Below are 20206 nucleotides of genomic sequence, written 5' to 3' on the forward strand. Positions count from 1 at the left end.
CATCTGTACTATTATCTTATCTGCTTTTCTACACCAATTGGGTTTAATCTTTAGACAATTTCTAGTATTATCTGTATTTAATATGGGTGTCTCTCTGCTTGCTAAACTCCCACTTGCCCCTGTTCTACCTCTATGACCCCTTGCTATTTCCCCATGCCTATCTATTTAGTTTCTGTTTCTTGTCCCTTCCCCCTCCATCCTAGTTTCAAAATATTCTCCAACCTTTTCCACATTCTCCCCTCAATTACAGAAAGTCCCTCTTCATTCATGTAAGCTTACACTTTCTATACAATTGCAAAATGTTAATTTCTGTAAGTGGCAGATGTGAAAAAAATTGACAACCCCCCCCCCCCTCCCCAAAATAAAAATAAATATATATATATATTTTTACAGAAACTTCAATACACTTCTTTTAAAATGAGAAGGCAGTAACTTGTGGAAGGCTGCTTAGGTGGTGAATCAGAAAAGCACTCTAAAAGGTTTTTGAACCGTATGCTACAGGTGGTAGAAACAGCCGTGTGTAAGTTTGAGCTCTTGGAGGCATCGTAATTAAAAAAAAATTTTTTTTTTAAAAATCACCATTTCCAACAAACATAAGTAAATAAGAAAAGAAAGATTTGGATTATTAGTTGTATTGTATGTCTGCAGTTGTATTGTTTGTAGTTGACAAGTGGAATAAATAAAAAAGGATGGTATGGATGGCTACATTCATTTGCTAATCAAAACTTAACATTCCACGGGATGTGAAGAGACATTTACAGATGAAATAACCTGTCATGCTACACTACCATATGCATAAAAAGTCTTTAATTTTTCATAAAAACCATAGTATAGCTCAACGTCATGTTTTTTTGGTCATTAGTTCATTGATTCAAGAAAAAAAATGCATCCCGTCGCCTTCTTTATATCTTTCCTACGTGTACAATTTCCCAGGAAATCACATTTTCTTCTCATATACTGTCCAGCTTCTTTAAGATAAATGGAGCTGTAAAAACAAAACAAATTGAAAAAGTTACTTATGGTGTTAGCAGAGGTTCTGTAAAGACACACAGACACAGTTCTACTGCAGTATTTTTCAAACAGGGTTCCTTAGAACCCTTGGGTTCCCTGGGCATCCTTAAAGGGTTCCCTGTAATTTTCAGGTCATTTAAAACAAAAATTGTACAAACTACAGAAGAATTTACAATGCATCTGATCTCAGATGCGCTATTAGAGAGGGTTGGGATTCCTCAAAAGTTCACTTAGGGTTTCTTAACCAAAAAGGTTGGAAACCACTGTTCTGTTGTATTCATTCCACACCATAGAAGACAACAGTGTACACTATGGAGGACTATCTTTTTTTCATTAAAAAAAAAAAAGTTTACAGAGATGGGTTGGTTGCAGAATAGTAGCTTGAAATGTGCGCTGCTGTAAATACATTCATATGAAGTGTTTTCAGTTATGAAACCCCTAAAAACTGATGCATGTTGCTGTGAAATATGAATATATTGGTACATTATTTATGAGGCAGTTACTGCAACCCCATATGTTGACATGATCATACAGAAATGGGAAAGCATTTAGTATTGGTTATAAAATGTGTGGGTGGCTGCATGTCTAGGTCAGGATACATATGTATGCATACATCACACACACACACACACACACACACACACACACACACACACACACACACACACACACACACACACACACACACACCATCAACCCCCCCGGGTCTTTTGTATTGATCTAGCCAACCTACAAAAGTACCAATATACCAAATAGATATACATATGTGAATGGGCACAGTTATATCTGTACTATCTTTTTATCAGCATTAGCTACTATCACAATCCTTGATGCAAAGCATAGCAACATGTATTGCGCATTTTGTACTATAATGTTTTCTAGCCCATCCTATAATGACGGAAAATAGACCCGGAAAATCACAAGACACGACATTTATAAACAGTGACTACAGGGCACACAAACAATCGTGACAATAGCGAGTTTAGTCAAAACCCTCTTTCCACAGGTGCTACACTACAACGTTTGCTTGCAAAGCGTAACAGTACCTTTCAATATGAGAAAATATTTCAAATGAAGGCTCAGTGGAAAAAGATTCACAGTTCTGTGGAGAACAAGACTCACTTGGCACGTTTTCATCCAGAGGACATGTCCACTACAGCCAAGGTTAAAAGGACCAAGAGATCAATTTACATTGGAAGGGAACATTCAAGAAAATTATAGAACCGAAGATGGACAGAACCCCCATCCCAGGTTTACACGATAGAATTTATATTCTCCGCCCTCACGCACAATGAACATAAATTGGCGTTAGTGATCATGTTTGGTGCACAACCATCCAGGATTGTTAACAACCAACATCATAACACTTGGCTGTAAAACACAGCAGCTTAGTGCAAGGTCTCTGAACATTGGTGCACCAACCAGTACTTAATTTACTGTGGCACTACATAGAAGGTTACCACTCTCATTCCCTCACCACACTATTCCCTAGAAAATTACTTCACACAAGGATTACTAGGGCTAGTGAACTCACAAACACTGGGCATTAATATATTCTATATACCTCCACTCCTCTGGAGTATACCTACCCCAATAGTCTATAAAGCGCTTGGTACCTATTTAATTATTGTTTTAAACCCCATTGTTTTAACTAAGTTTTGAATAAATCATGTTTTAATATTTTCATCATCTCACTTAGTAACAGAGTGCTACATAGGGGTTCAGTCCATCTTCGGTTCTATATCAATCTAGCCCCTCTAAGCACCACTACTCATACTACTTAGCTGAAACGGGGGTATCTGAAAAGTGTATAACATTCAAGACAAGTTGTTGGAGTGGTTTGGACTTTAAATAAACTTGTATAGAGAGCCTCACAGTGAGATACTCCGTACTATTCTGATCCAAACTTGGAACACTGAGCCAAGGTAGGTTACAGCACCAGGACGAGCTATACAATAGAATAGATCAACCTCGCTCAACGAGACATTGCAGTGTAACTAATTACACACGCTCCCAATCTATAAACTGCGATTAGCAACTGGAGTAGTGAATCACGCAGCCTCCCAATGAGATATCCCTGCATGTGACTCCCTTACATATAAAGAAACACTCGTGCATAATGTGAGGCAGCCTCCCAATGCTGCATTTGTCTCTCTCTCCCCCCCTCACCCCACTCTGGCGCACACATAATCACTCACCAACTCTCAGCAGTGCCACATATATAAGGAAGTTTCGCACGGATAGCAGCACGTCCCGGCGCATCTTCTTCCGCAGCTCCTCCGGGTCAGATTTCGGAGCCATGCCTTCTAGGCGGAACATGGCGCGAGGCGCTGAGGTGCAGCTAGCGAAGGTGGAAGGACCGGAGTGACCCGCGGCCAGTACGTACACGGCTCACTGCAGCGGAATGAATGAACGCGTCTCCATACAGTTTGCGGCAGACAGCGTGAACCGGAAGCTCAGGCACGCGCGGCCTGGAGGTCAAAGGGAGCAGTACTTGGAGAGCAACGTCTTACTTCCGCCTCGTCGCTTAGAAAGAACGTGTAACGGGAGCCGGCGAGGGTCCTGTAAAAAAAATACATCGCGTTTATTTCGCTGTAATACCTTGACTGCAGGCACCAGCATGTGATGTCGCAATAGAGATAATTTACTGATTTTAGAGGATGCAGGCTCAGGATTAACAAGACAAGGCCGTGATGTGTTAAATGATACACCGTGTCACTACTAACAACGCAATAAGTTCTTGTTGTTGTTTTATATCTATATATATATGTAAAAAAAAAAATGCAGGCTGATAACAGACATTTTTTTTTATTTTGTTTAGTGGTAACATAATACACACACACACACACACACACACACACACACACACACACACACACACACACACACACACACACACACACACACACACACACACACACACACACACACACACACACACACACACACACACACACACACACACACACACACACACACACACACGTACGTGTCGACAAATCACCAAAAAATCTACTCGCCACCTAGTACCAAACGTGTGCTGCTTGGGCCAATAGGAGCTCGCCACGATGTTAAATCCACTCGCCCGGGGCTTGCAAATGTATAGGTTTGTCGAACACTGTATATATATATATATATATATATATATATATATATATGTATATATATATATATATATATATATATATATATATATATATATATATATATATCTTATACTATATTAGTGAAAGCACTGTATGTTTGCCTGCCTGCATGCATGCCTGCCTGCTGGATGTCCGGTGTCCCTAGCGGCAATCTCATTGGTCCCTTGGCCCGCCCGCCCCCGCACACCTCTCATTGGCCTCACACACTCACACCACCCCCTTGGCCCGCCCCCCACACCTCTCATTGGCCTGAGGCGGAGTGACGGGCCAAAGGTCCAAAAAAATAAATAAAACACACACACACACACACACACACACACACACACACACACACACACACACACACACACACACACACACACACACACACACACACACACACACAGTAATTAAATGTCATTATGAAACGCTTTGTTTGTGCAGGGAAGCACATGCCAGCCTTTCAACCATTACATCATTTTTTTATAAAAATGTTTTACCAGGAAGTAATACATTGAGAGTTACATCTCGTTTTCAAGTATGTCCTGGGGTACCAACGGACCGCACTCCTTACCTGACGTGCGCAGCGCACATGCGCACCAGGATGGCGTCATCCGACGCCGTGGACTTAGGCTCTGCCTCCGGATCGCGCCACACACTACCTGTGCGCGTCGCTCGCACGTGACACGTGCGCCATGCCCCCAAGCTCTGTGTCAACATTCTTTAGCTGTACAAACAGCTAAACCTGCTCGTTGAGCCCTGGACCTATATGTGGTGATAGTGGGGTTAATCAGGCCATTAATAAAGATATTATGCCCGGCTGATTAACCCCAACTCGCATTGGGAGTGAAGGGGTTAAAAGTATCTGGATTACCCTGATGTATTTGCCCCTGTCCCAGCCTTCTTATCGTATATGATTGGGGTAAGGGAAAAGGAGAACTGTCCGCATCAGGTTATAGGGAGCAGAGATATGTAGAGATACACTGCGGTGCAATGTAGGGCAATTAAAGGTATATAAAGGAAAGAAAAGAAACCCTACTGCATGCACTCACTGTGATGTGAATGACAATTTCTGTTTTAGAAAATAGAAGCACTCAGAGTTGGCTGTTATTACCAGGCAAACAATTAGCTGTATGAGTTACACTCGATTGATGGCGACCAAGTGTTGTGTACAGCAGTTCTCACAAACAATAGTGAGGAACTTTATATATGATACAATTGGCTTTTCTCCTGCTAATGCGACTATTATTTGAATAGGAGTTTTTCATTGGATAGCGAGTGGTTTTTGCAGAGACAGGTCATGGGTCACTGATACCTGGTCCCTTTACACTATTTTTAATAGTCAATAAAAGGCTTTTATTTCACAATAACATTGTCATTCACATCACAGTGAGTGCATGCAGTAGGGTTTCTTTTCTTTCCTTTATATACAGTACCAGCCTTTTTATCCCCAGTTTGCAGCCTTTTCCCTGCCTGTAATAATAGAATTACATACAAAGTGTGCTATAAGGTTTTCAGGCACAAGATGGCGTGAGCGCCGAAGCCAGCGCTGATTGAAGGAGCGTGGTTGTATATGGGAGGTCTGTTTGAAGCTTAGGTATCCATTTTCAAGTGTATAGTAATCAGCATACGTTGAAAGGTATCTTTATGGAGGGGTCCTGTTTGTTCTTAAGATGACAGTCTCAGGCTTAGTTAGCTCCTGCCAATCTCAGTACCAAAATTGTATTTTTGGTACCGCACATGGTTTTTCATATCATTTCATCACAAGGCTGTACTGCATGGGACATTAGCGGTGGAGGACTATTCCTCAACGACTAGATCCCGGGTGCAATGATACCTTTCAAGGATTGCTGACTCCTTCCATCCTGTAAGTAGTTGGCTTCGGGTGAGGGTATTTGCAGCTGAGGAGTGCTACACATTTGTGTGCTTTTGTTTTCTTTTCTCCTGAGATTGGCAGGATCTAACTAAGCCTGGGGACTGTCATCTTAAGAACAAATCGTAAAGATACCTTTCAACGTATGCTGATTATTATACATTTGTAAGTAGTTAGCAGGGGGGGAGGGTTCCCCCCACGGCTCTGTTTGTGCTGCGCAATGCTGTTTTTGTTCTCTCTGTTTCTATGTAGCATGGATCCAGAGTGAAGAGAACACACACTAGGACTCCTTTTGTAATAAGAGACTGATCCATCTCACTCTATCTTCAAAGGACTGTTATCTCACATTGGACTGGTATTTTATATCAGGTCCTGCGCCTAGGTCTTTATGCTTTTTATATCACTGTCATTCATATAGATCGTAGTGGAAGAATCTATTCATGGTAGAAAGGGGGGGGGGGGGTGATAGACAGCACTCTGACACAATGACTCAGCAAGGTTGCAGGGTGCACGGAACAGGAAGGGACCCTAATACCCTTCAGAAGTACTAACAATCCAAAAAATAGTACCAGCACTCTCTGTCTCACAGCTACAGATATAAGCGAATACCAGTGTAGGGCAAATGAATAATTTAATGACACTAATAATAAACTGAAAATATAGCAACAATAGCCAATACGCCAATGCAAGAATAAATATCACCATAGAGGAAATGAAAATATAGGTGGTAGAGGGGAAAGAAGGAGAAGGGGAAAAAAACACAAAAGAAAAGCAAAAAATCACAAAAATGGAAAAAGGAAAGCAAACTAGGGGGGCGACGTTTCGAGGGGTGACCTCTTCATCTGGCCCATTCCCCCTGGTCCCAAAGGGTCCCAGAGGTACTTCCCTAAGCCTTCCCTCCCCACTGTCAAATGATCCCACACTCAGCTAATGATATAAATCTAAAGTCTAAAGAGGGCAAATCACATAAGCAGATATCAAATATCAACCACTGAATGTAGATACAAGAATATTGTGAAAGACACAGAACATATGCAGATATCAGATATCAATCAGTGAACAAGTATAAGCAAACCCTCTTCCTGGTGCCTTGATATCTGCTTATGTGATTTGCCCTCTAGACTTTACATTTATGTCATTAGCTGAGTGTGGGATCATTTGACAGTGGGGAGGGAAGGCTTAGGGAAGTACCTCTGGGACCCTTTGGGACCAGGGGGAATGGGCCAGATGAAGAGGTCACCCCTCGAAACGTCGCCCCCCTAGTTTGCTTTCCTTTTTCCATTTTTGTGATTTTTTGCTTTTCTTTTGTGTTTTTTTCCCCTTCTCCTTCTTTCCCCTCTACCACCTATATTTTCATTTCCTCTATGGTGATATTTATTCTTGCATTGGCGTATTGGCTATTGTTGCTATATTTTCAGTTTATTATTAGTGTCATTAAATTATTCATTTGCCCTACACTGGTATTCGCTTATATCTGTAGCTGTGAGACAGAGAGTGCTGGTACTATTTTTTGGATTGTTAAGAATCTATTCATATTTTGTTCATAGGCTGCTATCCTGTAACTTCTCAGAACTGTAGGAGGTGGGATTTTCCTTGCATGTATATTTTTATTTTTAGTTTTTAAGGATACACAGTTCACTTAGACAAATTCAATCACCATATCTGGATAGTGTTTTACTCACATTTGATCACCACTGACATTAGTGATTTTATCATTTTTGTCCTTGAGCCATCACTGTAAGCACGGTTTAGTCACACTTTTTTGTTTTAATAGTTGAGCGCTTTGTATGTGTTAGTTTTTAGCCATTTAACACCATATCCATTTTCAAGCACTCTACCTCGTAACCGCAAGTTCAATTCAATAAGTGGCTTGCGGTTAGATTTGAAGTGGTTTTTCGACAGAATGTATCCGTACCTTGTTAGCTCGCGTAACTTGAAAGGAGGAAAGTCTATTGCCGTGGGAAGTCGGTCAATAGACGTGAGAACTAGGTGAACTTGGTATCCCACAAGAAAGCCTTTCAATTAAGCGGGCTAACTTGCGAAAGGAGACAGCTAACACTCCAATTTTTGGAGTGCAAGTCCAAATAAAGAAGTCAACCACACACAAATTACAGTTGTGACACCCCCAGAACATAATGTTTAATAAAGTGTAAAATACTGTAAGTTTTAAAATGTACAGACAGGAACAGTTTTTTCTGTGAGCCCAGGAAAAATCCTTTGGCATGTAAATTTGCTAGGGGTGAATGAGCTGAGGGTATTTTCCTTCCTGCACTTCAAAGAGGCCCCGCTAAGTGGGAGCCTCTGAGTCTAGTGAAGTACAGGGATGAAAAGCCTCAGAGATCCAAAGTGTGAAAATGGCCGGGATGTTGCTGAGTGCCAGATCCCGGTACTCAGCATGAGCCATTCACACCTTGGAGCCAAACCCCAGACTATGGGTCACCAGATAAGGGGTGTACCCCAGGTATGCTAAACCGCATGGGTGTCAAGCTGACACATGCGCTTTGCAAACCGGAATGCCTTTTTTGCCCGTTTTACAAACTACGAGCAAATCGGAGATTGGTGGTTTAAATATTCCCACGGAGGGGATTGGGCATGCATGTTAGAGATAGGTCTGTGAACCCTATAAAATTGCCCACTGAGCCATCCCCTGTGTGATTCATGACACATCAAAGCTCTGCATAAGAGTCTGTTTGAGCACAGCGGTAGCGGTTGCAGGACGCAAGGGGTTAACAACATCGCAACTAAGGATTTACCCTAAACTCAGGAATTTGTTAGCCCTGGTGACTCCCGAACGAATTCTAATGAACTACTACGAAATTCCTTCATTTGGCAGAGATATTAGATCGGCAACTTGTGATCTAACCAAACAGACTTTAAATCAAAGACTGCATTTCTTGCGCTTTCTTTCAAAGGACAAGTGATTTCATTTACCTATCCCAGCAAGTGTTGTATTAAGAGTATCCTGAGGTTGTCGTGTGTTTGTCTATTAAGGAAATAAATTACAATTTATTTTGTCCTCCTTGTTGTGTTCAATCGAGAGTCCCAAAAATATAAAAGTGTTGATAAGTATTGGTCCACCGTGACAGGCTTATATTAATTGGTGGCAGCGTGTGGGATACTGATTGAACCTATAGTACAGTCTCCTGCAGGACTCTGTTGTATAGTGGGGGACCTTGTGACTTGTGAGCTCCCCAGACAAGTGGCAACTTACACACACTTCTAAAGAGCACGAGATACTTCACTGGCCCCTTTACCCATACCCCGATAGCACCATGAGTAACCACTCAGGAAGGTTCCGATCCTGTGACCGAGCGAAGATCATGGAGAGATGTGCGGGATATTGACAGACGGTCTATCAAAGGTGCAGCTGGAGGAGGACTTGGAGCTTCGTGAGGCTAGGATGGCCCCACCAGAGGGGCTTGGCCCAGTAGCTGCTGTGGCAGCGGACGCTGCTCAGCCAAGAGTGCAGGAGGTCCCTCCAGCTCTGGGGCTGCAAGGACATGGGGAGAGTGCCAGTCTCCGCACGGCTAGTGGTGGCGTGGTGCCAGGGAGTGCGGAAGGGGTAGTCGCTTCGGCTGCCGGACTTACCGTCCCTGATCTCACTGCACTTCTTACTACATGGGTAGAGGGGGTTAGCAATGCAGAGCATGGACAGCTGCTGGCAACAGTGCTTGGAAGAGCCTCCCAATCCCACCTTGTTAACGGAGAACAGGAGCTTCCCCGGGCAGACCATCACAGCTTCAGCAACTTTGTGGATGGCCCAGATGACATTGATGCATTCCTCAATGACTTTGAGATGCAGTGTTCCCGGTTCCGAATACCAAGGAGGGACTGGGTGGTCAGACTGCGACCACTGTTATCTGGCAAAGCCAAGCGGACTGTGCAGGGTATGTGCTATGGTCATATCAGAAGTAGACTGCTGACCCAGTACGCCCTGACCCCAGAAGCATACAGGGGCAAGTTCCGAGCAGGAGAGGTACGCCCCGGGGAGTCTTTTGCAGACTATGCCGGCCGGATGGCCTTACATGGGACTCAGTGGGTGGAGGGCAATGGGGTTACAAAATTCCATACCCTACTGCCACATCGGGACCAGCAGCGGAGATCGGGGGACATCAGGCTGCACCAGTCAGGATGCAGCCCAACGATGTCCGGCAGAAACATCTGCGGAAGGTGACCATCGGGGACCGGCAGGTGGACGGCTTGCTGGACTCTGGTGCCACCATGACTCTGGCCCTAATATGGTGCAGCAAGAGGATTTGCTCCCGGGCACTGAGATGCAAGTGACCATGCCAGACGGAGGACCACAGTCACTCCAAGTTGCCCGGGTCTTTTTGGATAGGGGTGCCGGACGTGGCATGAGGGAGGTGGGGTTTTTGCCCGGGTTAGATGCCGAGATCTTACTTGGTAATGACCTGGGGCACGTTACCTGTGTCTTTACAACTGAGCTGGCGCCTGTTGCAGTGATGACCAGGAGCAGCAAGGATCGCAGCAGAACCAGCCCCTGTCCCTCTGCATTTGGGACCTACGGTTCCAGCAGTCTCTGCGGAGACCAGACATGTAAGCCAGACTACGTCGCATTCTGATCCTGACTTACTGTTCCCTGTCCCTGTTCCCTGTCCGTAAGTGAGAGGAAAGATAGAATCCCTTTAGTGTGGCACTAAGGAAAGTGCACCCTAATTTAAACTTACATTTTATTATAAACTGATTAAAATAAATTGTTTGGAGAAACCACATACAAAAAACAAACAAACAAATAGTAATTAAAAGACGGAGAGGTGTGGTAGGGTGTTTAATGGAGGTGTAATTATATATAAATACCTCTTTAGTAAATCTTAATAAACCCTAAAATGTGGGTGATCTCTATACCAAGGTAAGTATAAGTATATCTCTAAGCCCCTATGACCATTGCAATAATATGGAGTGAAAGCAGTTGAATGTGCTTATCAGCTAGATGAAAAGTGAGGCTGTATACAAGGATGGCTGAGTTGAAATAGCCACTACACACCTCACTCAGTATATCAATATACTTTACTATAAGCTCTGATATAATTTCGACCAGTCTATTCTAAGACCAGCCACACTCACTGCAGATATAGGAGAGATCAGCCCTAGAGTCTGAGTGCTCTTGCTGCCCACGAACGCAGTCTACGAAGCACTCAGACAGTGTATAGCCCACACCTCACCGATGAGCCGACGTCACGTGACGGTGATGTCAGACGTACCCTACGTACGTTTCACCGTAACTGGCTTCATCGGGGGCGGGTTCCAAGTGGTCTTGCTTAGTTTTTATTGGTTCCCGTTGCTATAGCAGCAAATCGCAGGACCCTCCTGATTGGTTCTATCAGCCGGCCTATCGCGCGGCTTGATGCACTGACGCTCCCCCCTATGCGTAGGGGCGGGAGCTGTCTTCCTTTGCAGTAATAGCAAATTATAAGGCTCCTCTGATAGGTTCTCCCGGATAGCCAATCGCGCTGCTTAATACACTGGCACTCCTCCCCGTGTGTAGGGGCGGGAGCTGGTAATGAATGGAAATGACTTCCAATTGGATGAATTCGCAGGTTATGTAATTTATAATGCTCCTGAGCCGTTCGATAAGAGCCTGACCGGACTTAAGGTCAGAGACTCCTACCTGCTATGAATAGTTAATTGAGCAGAGTAAATTCTGCAGCTTTCATCTGCGTGCAGATCTCCTTGTCTGTTAACTATCTGTTATTGGGGCCCTTTAGCTCTGTTCCTTTTACTCTAGCCCGCAGGCTTGAGCAGAGTAAATTCTGCAGCTTTCATCTGCGTGCAGATCTCCTTGTCTGTTAACTACCTGTTCCCTGTCCCCCTGACTTAGGTGTGACCGGAAGGTGGCCAGAGTTAGGTACCCAGTTTAGGGATGCGGTGCGATCTGACCCCAGCTTAGAGGGCATGAGTCTTCGGGCATCCGAGTCTAAGTCAAGGGAAGTCGGTGGTTTGGGGCCTGAGTCCCAATCACAGTGCTCAATCCAATTCTGAACCCTTAGACAATGATGGGTATAAGTCCACATATCATGGTGACAGGAAACTGTATCAGCCAACAGGTAGAGTAATAAGACCCAGTGCTATTTGAATGTAGCAAAAAGACACTCAATGTAATGGCAATAGTCCATGTGTCATAATAGAATGAAGGGTTAACATACCATTGTTTTGTAGGACTCCGCCATACCAAACCCTTATGCTGCAGCACTATTCCAGGTCATCCGATCTCCCTGTAAAGGAGAAATATACTCACAGCAGGCTTGTTCCAATGCAGCGTGCAACACGCTCAATATTCAAGTAGAGGTTGAAATCCAAAGATTCCTGCGGTGCACAGCCAAGTAGGGTACAGGACCAGCAAGGTGTAGGTTAAAAATATAGTTTTATTGAAACAGCATGGTACAGGGGACACACACTCTGACGCGTTTCGGACTGGTATAGTCCTTAGTCATAGAGCTCTATGACTAAGGACTATACCAGTCCGAAACGCGTCAGAGTGTGTGTCCCCTGTACCATGCTGTTTCAATAAAACTATATTTTTAACCTACACCTTGCTGGTCCTGTACCCTACTTGGCTGTGCACCGCAGGAATCTTTGGATTTCAACCTCTAAGTCAAGGGAAGGGTCTGATTACTTCTTGTGGCACCGTGGGCTCCTGTATAGAGAGCAAGGGACTACAGGGCTAGATGAGGTATGGACGGGGAAGAGACAGCTAGTGGTACCCCAGGGTATAGGCAGCAGTTGTTGTGGGTAGCCCACTCCATTCCACTTGCGGGGCATCAGGGGGTCGCTCGGATGCGAGCCCCGCTGTTGCAGAATTACTACTGGCCGGGGGCATCCATTGCAGTGGCAGAATTCTGCCGGTCCTGCGATGCCTGCCAGCGAGTAGGTAAGGCGGGTGACCATGTGAAGGCACCCCTGAACCCATTACCGGTAATAGGGGAACCCTCCAGCGGGTAGCCATGGACCTCGTGGGACCCCTCATGGTTCCCAGCTGGTCAGGGAAGTGTTACATCCTCACGGTGGTGGACATTGCCACCTGGTACAATATAGAGGAAATCAGGGGAGCATCATTACCTATAGGAAAAAATAAATACAACCATAGTGCAAAACGTAATAACAAAATACACTAAAATGGCAGATCTCTCTCAAGAGAAAAAAGACGCTAGATGGTAACACTGTAACCACAGGCTAGCGGCAAGGAGCAGGAGGAAAGTGCGTCCAGGACAGAGACACAGAGTCAAAAGATAAAATGCCAAACTTTATCCGACAATGATAAAATTGGAGGCTTACGAGATATCAGATGTTTAACAGCATTGGTGTATGGTAAAGTTGTTCGCCGAGTCGCGTTCTCGGAATCCCCGTACACTGTTGCCGCATCCACCGATCTTCGACCTCCGACCTGCTGGAGCCGATACGTCACATCCGGTTCTTTCAAATCGTATGGAAGACGCCACCGGAGCTTCACAGCAGTCTCTCCCTCTGGATCTAACACTGGGGGGTTACGCTCTATGCATTTCGCCGTGCGTGATGACGGCTTCGTCAGGAGTAACTCTAACCCCAAATCGGATACTTTATATACCCTTCTGACTTCAAATGACCTTTCCTCCTATTGGTCAAATTGTCACATCTCTGAATAATTGGGTAATTGGCCACATAAGCTCTCCCACTAATTTAAGAGGTATCACAGCAGTGTTATACATATCAATTAAAATACAGCCTATATTCTTTAATACACATAGCTAATAAAAATTACATAAAACACCATTGTTTAAAAAATGCTTCTCAGTACAACAGAAAATCTAAACTATTGCACCAATTGCACATAAAATATAAAATACAAATATCATCTTAAATTTTAAATTTTAAATGAAACACAATTATTTCCCCATTTGTTTCCCTAATCATATAGAGGTTGGCGATTGATGCATCTCAAAAACAAGAAAAAAACTTAATTAGTACACAGATTATAACACAACCAATGTACATTATGAGTATTCTTATTTGAGCTGACTTCGTATATCATGAGCATAATATTTAAACATTACCATGCTCACAAAAAAGCATTTAATTCGAAATCTATGTTCAAACCCAAAGGTACAAGTGATTTTAGTGTAAAGGTCCAGAAGCTCTCTCTCTTTCTTAAAGCAACACCCCTGTCCCCACCTCTCCAGTGTGGTAACACTTGTTCCAAAACTGTAAATTTAAGGCCTGATGTATCACCATTGTGCTTTTGTATAAAATGATTTGACAGATGATGTGTGGTAAGCCCTCTCCTTACATTCCCAATATGTTCTAGAATGCGTGTTTTGACTGTTCTTGATGTTTGGCCTACATATTGTAATCCACAGGGACAGTATATGAGATATACAACATAGTCAGATTTACATGTTAGAAATTGTTTAATATGAAACCGTTGACCCGTAACATTAGATGTAAAACTGTATTTGTCCTCTGCTCTATGTTTACAGGCCCTACACGTGGTACAGCCAAAAAAAACTTGTGTTTTTGTCAACCATCTATTGCCATCACCGGTTATTTTTGGCAAAGCACTAGGGGCCAAATTATCTTTAAGTGCTTTTGCTCGTTTGAAAATCACAGTTGGTTTTTCAGGAACAATTTCCCCAAGTACAGGGTCATTTTTGACAATGTGCCAATGTTTATAGATTATTTTTGAGATTTTGTCAGACTGTCTATTATAATTGGTTAGAAATGAGAATTCAAAATTCTTTTTCAAACCTGTCTTTTTGCTGTTATATAATAGATCTTTTCTGTCTAAACCCTCTATTTTTGTTATGGCATGTTGGATGGTTCTATCGTCATAGTCTTTCTCTCTGAACCTGTCTTGTAAGAGAGCTGATTGGGTGAGAATTTTTTTTTCTTCAGAACAATTTCTCTTTACCCGTCTTATCTGACCATATGGGACATTCTCTAGCCATTTGGGATGGTGGCAGCTCTTAGTGGATATATAGTTATTTGTGTCTACACTTTTGAAGAAGGTCTTGGTTTTGATTGACCCATCTTCAATGTAGATCGTTAGATCTAGAAAATCCACTTTTTCTTGACTATAATCACACGTAAACTCCAAATTTAATAGGTTATCATTTAGATAATGGGTAAATTGTTTTAGTCCTTCCTCATCTCCCTTCCAAATGAATATTATGTCATCTATATATCTTCGCCATAGGCACAAATTCACACCCAGCTCTGCAATGGACCAAATATGGTCTTCCTCCCAGATCAGAACTTGCGCTCCCTGCAGGAGAACTTTAGAACCTTTACATAGTCTCTCCAGGAACCTCGCTCTCCCCTTGCTCCTGCAATTACTGAGTCAGCTACCATGTCCTCTCCTCACTTATCTCCAGAACCCCCGGTTATCCACCCCCAATCGTTATGGAGGTGATCCTCACCAGTGCCGGGGATTTCTTAATCAATGCTTTATCCAAATTGAAATGAACCCTTCCCATTTCACTTCCTTTCGCGTCAAGGTGGCGTACATTTTGTCTCTTCTTATAGATGATGCCCTTGCCTGGGCTTCTCCCACCTGGGAACGAAGACCTGACCTTACCCAGGATATCGCTACCTTCACCAAGGAGTTCCGGAAGGTGTTTGATACACCCGGCCGTAAGGTATCTGCTGCTTCTGCGCTATTTCATATGTCTCAACGTAATCGTTCTGTGGCCATATATGCACTTGAATTTAGGACTATAGCTGCTGAGACTGACTGGAACGATGTTGCCCTGTCTGCGGCCTTTTGGCAAGGATTATCTGAGACTTTGAAGGATGAGCTGGCAACCAACGATCGTCCCTCAGACTTGGAGGAACTTATTGCTGTCTGAATTAAAGTGGATCATCGCATCCAGGAAAGGAAATCTGAAAGGTTCATCATCATGTTATTCCATCCCGGATTCATCCAGGTCAGGTGAGCCAAACTGAAAGCCCATCTCCGGACACTTCGGAACCTATGCAGTTAGGGGGCACTAGTCTCTCCAAATCCGAAAATTACGACGCAAGAATGCTGGCTTATGCCTGTACTGCGGTACTGCCGGACACTTTGCTATTTTTGTCCCCAAAAGTCGGGAAACGCAAGGTTCCCGTGAGACCCGGGGGAGTCTCATTGGGAACGCTTTTTATTTCTCCCATCTCAACTGCCTATCCTTCTCCCATTTTACTTCCCATCACTATCTTTGGGGAGGGCTTCCAAGTTTCTACTCTTGCTTTTCTTGATTCTGATTCTGCAGTAAACTTTATAGATCAAGAATTCGCAGAACGCCATCTGGTACCCATGAAACGTAGAAAGAAGGCTATTGCCCTCGAAGCCATAGATGGAAGACCTCTTCAGCCGCTTTTATCTCCTTGGAGACTGAGGTACTTCAGCTCAGAGTGGAGGATAAACATTTGGAAAAGATCCAATTTAACGTTATACTCACCCCATCTATTGGCGTCATCCTCAGGTTACCCTGGCTACAGATCCATAATCCACATGTGGATTGGCTTGGTAAGGAACCTATCCAATGGAGTTCCTACTGCAACAAGAACTGCATTCTAGAAGCAAGAAACATTGGGGGTACCACCGTTACGAGGAGTAGGAAAAGGTGCAATTGCCAGAGGAGTATGCCGAATTTGTGGACATCTTCAATAAGGTGAAGTCTGAGGTCCTACCTCCCCATCGCCCGTTCGATTGTCCTATTGACTTGCTTCCTGGTACTTCCCTACCCAGAGGGACTTCTTATCCATTGTCCTGAGACCAAGGCAATGAAAGAATATATCGCAGAGAATTTACAGAAGGGATTCATACATAAGTCTACCTCTCCCGCAGTTGCTGGATTCTTTTTTGTGAAGAAAAAAGACGGAGCTTTACACCCCTGCATAGACTACCAAGCCCTCAACAAAATCAAGGTAAAGAAACGTTATCCTCTGCCTCTAATTTCTGAATTATTCGATCGATTAGAAGGAGCCAACATCTTCTCTAAATTAGATTTATGTGGAGCCTACAATCTTGTCAGGATCCGCAAAGGTGATGAATGGAAGACTGCATTCAACACCAGGGATGGACATTATGACTACTTGGTCATGCCTTTTGGTCTATGCAATGCCCAAGCTATGTTTTAGGACTTTGTAAATGAAGTTTTTAGAGACCTTCTCAACTCCTTTGTAATCATCTCGACGACTTCTTAATTTTTTCCAAATCCATTCAAGAACATGTTTCCCATGTAAAACAGGTACTTCTTCGCCTACGTGAAAATAGACTTTTCGCCAAACTTGAAAAATTTAATTTCCATCAGACATCTACCATTTTTTTGGGATACATTATATCTGACACCGACTCACCATGGACCCTGCCAAGGTCAGAGCAGTCCTGGATTGGCCTCAACCTACCACTCTTAAGGCCATTCAACGCTTTCTTGGATTTTCTACTTATTATCGTCAATTCATCCAAATAATTTCTTCTCTGGTAGCTCCTTTGACCGCATTAACCAAGAAAGGAGCTGATCTGGCCTCCTGGCCTCTAGCAGCTCTTCAATCTTTTGCTCTTCTCAAAAAAGCGTTTGTATCTGCCCCTGTTCTCATTCATCCGGATCCCAAACTTCCGTTTACTCTCGAAAGTTGATGCTTCCGATGTCGGGGTAGGCGCGGTTCTCTCCCAAAGAAAGAATCATTTGTCCAGGTTGCATCCTTGTGACTTCTGTTCGAAAAAAAATTCTTCAGCTAAATGCAACTACGATATTGAGAACCGTGAACTTTTGGCCATTAAACTAGCACTCGAAGAATGGAGACACCTCCATTACCGATGATCCCATTACGATCCTCACAGATCACAAGAACTTACTTTACATTGAAGGAGCACGTCACCTCAGAGCCCGTCAAGCTAGATGGTCATTATTCTTCTCTAGATTCAATTTCATAATTTCCTATCTTCCTGGATCAAAAAATATCAAAGCTGATGCATTATCCCGCCAATTCTCTATGGATGATAATTCTGAAGATCAGCAGGAACCCATTCTTCCTCCCAAATGTATTCTCTCGGCCTCTTCATTTGGTGCTCTCAAGGACTTTGTTCGCCAAAGTCATAATCCCCGTGGCATCTCGCCTCCTCAGGACCATTTCTTCACGTCTGTCCAACATCGAAAAATGGTTCTCGAATGGAGTCATTCAGATGTAAAACATTTCGTAGCTGCGTGCCCCACTTGTGCCAGGACTAAAACACCCAGAACCTCTCCCTCGGGTCTTCTTCAGCCTACTGCACCGACACACTTTATTCGAGCAAATACCCAGTATGTACCTGGCAGATACCTGGAATGCGCCACTCCTCACCTCTGACAAGCCCCGTTGTATTTGCCTTCCCAGCCTGGGTTCATGCCTGGCTGACGGGCGGCTGATCTGTTAAATGATAATGATTAGGATTTAATAGGCTGCAATGCTTCGCGTGTCTACCAGATGGCATAAATTCATGAATTTTAATGCAGTATATATATATATACTGTGCAGTATTGCAGCCAGCGGGAATAAAATGCTTCAATCCCTGCCTGGAAAATACCTCAATGCACTCGGGCAGAAAACAGTCACAAACCTCAATACACCCGGGTATACCCGAATTCGTGGGACTAGCCGAGCTCAAATAAAGTGTGTCGCCAGTGTATTCTTGTTCCTGACCGGCCTTGGACACACTTGTCCATGGATTTCATTGTTAAGTTACCTATCTCCAAGGGTATGGACACAATTCTTGTGGTAGTGGACCGATTCTCAAAACAGACTCACTTCATACCCCTCAAGGGTCTTCCTAGCTCCCCCAGATTAGCCGAGGTCTTCATAAACGAGATTTTTTGCTTACACGGAGTACCCACAGAGATTGTCTCTGACAGAGGCTCTCAGTTTATTTCTCGGTTCTGGCGATCTTTCTGCCTTCAGCTCGGTATAACCCTCCATTTTTCTTCAGGATACCATCCACAGACCAATGGTCAAACGGAGAGGACCAATCAATCGCTCGAACAATACTTACATTGTTTTGTGTCAGACTCGCAAGATGACTGGGCTGAACTCCTACCCTGGGCAGAATTCGCTCATAAGAACGCACACAGTGGTTCCACTTTAGAATCTCCCTTCTTTGTCAATTATGGATTTAACCCATCCACTCTTCCTATGATGTTAACTTCCTCAGGGGTCTCAGCGGCAGATGAGAGCGTTAAAGAACTACAGGACCTTTGGAAAAAGATCCAGGTTAATATCAGGCAAGCGGTCAACAGACAGAAGACGCAGGCAGACCGCCATCGCAAACCTGCTCCGGACTTCAAACCTGGTGACAAGGCCTGGCTCTCTTCTAAGAATATCAGGCTCAAGGTTCCTTCTATGAAATTTGCACCCAGATTTCTCAGGCCCTACTCTATTTCCTAAAGGATCAATCCGTTGCATGCCATCTCGCCCTTCCACCCACTATGAAGATTCCTTCTGTGTTTCACGTATCTCTTCTCAAACCCGTAGTTTCTAATACATTTTCTGTTCCTGTTCCTTCTACCTCTCCGCTTATGGTCCAAGGTCAACCTGAATATGAGATCCAATCCAATCTGGATTCCAAGATCCCCAGAGGATCACTGCACTATCTAGTGCATTGACAGGTTTCGGTCCAGAGGAAAGGACCTGGATTGCCAGCCACCGGGTTCACGCAGCCAGACTGGTGCGCATCTTTCATACGAAATTTCCGGACACGCCATCGTGGAGTCGCTCCTAGAGGGGGGGGGGGGGGTACTGTCAGGATTCGCCATCCTGGTGGCCAAGCACCGTCTCCTCGCCTCACTGGTCCTCCGGTGACAGACACACAAGATGCGCACTCCTCTGGTCCTGTGACGCACACGCAGACTTTTTGCAGTCTGTTCTGGCATCTGTGGACCCTGGCCCTGCCCCTCGCCTGGTTGTACGACGCAGGCGCTCATCCAGCCTCTCTGCTGACACGCGCGGTAAGCTCTGCCCCCGCTCTGTTGATCAACAGTCCCAGCGTGGCAGTGACATGCGCTCCAGGCTCTGCCCCGCTCTGACATCTCGCAGAACTGGCATGGGAGTATTACACACTTTAAGCCCTGCCTCTGACCTCTGTGGCATGCAGGGGCAGCATGCAACCTTCTACCTGATCAGGCTGCATCATAGGGCACACCTGTGTGCACCAGCAGCCTATTAGGTTCCACTTCCTGGTTCCACCCCTGCT

At 44.2% G+C, this 20206-nt stretch overlaps 1 protein-coding gene across 1 annotated transcript; it reads right to left on the bottom strand.

Annotated features, from left to right (window-relative positions):
* Positions 1-790: 790 nt before the first annotated feature.
* On the bottom strand, positions 791-3547 carry TOMM5 (translocase of outer mitochondrial membrane 5). Its single transcript, XM_075602783.1, has 2 exons — positions 3210-3547; positions 791-985 (listed from the first exon to the last, which is right to left on the bottom strand). The coding sequence occupies exons 1-2, from the start codon at positions 3328-3330 to the stop codon at positions 951-953; spliced, it is 156 nt and encodes a 51-aa protein (XP_075458898.1). The 5' UTR covers positions 3331-3547; the 3' UTR covers positions 791-950.
* Between the last annotated feature and the right edge of the window lie 16659 nt (positions 3548-20206).

This window comes from Ascaphus truei, chromosome 1 (genome assembly GCF_040206685.1).
Source record: "Ascaphus truei isolate aAscTru1 chromosome 1, aAscTru1.hap1, whole genome shotgun sequence".
Taxonomy (NCBI): Eukaryota; Metazoa; Chordata; class Amphibia; order Anura; family Ascaphidae; genus Ascaphus; species Ascaphus truei.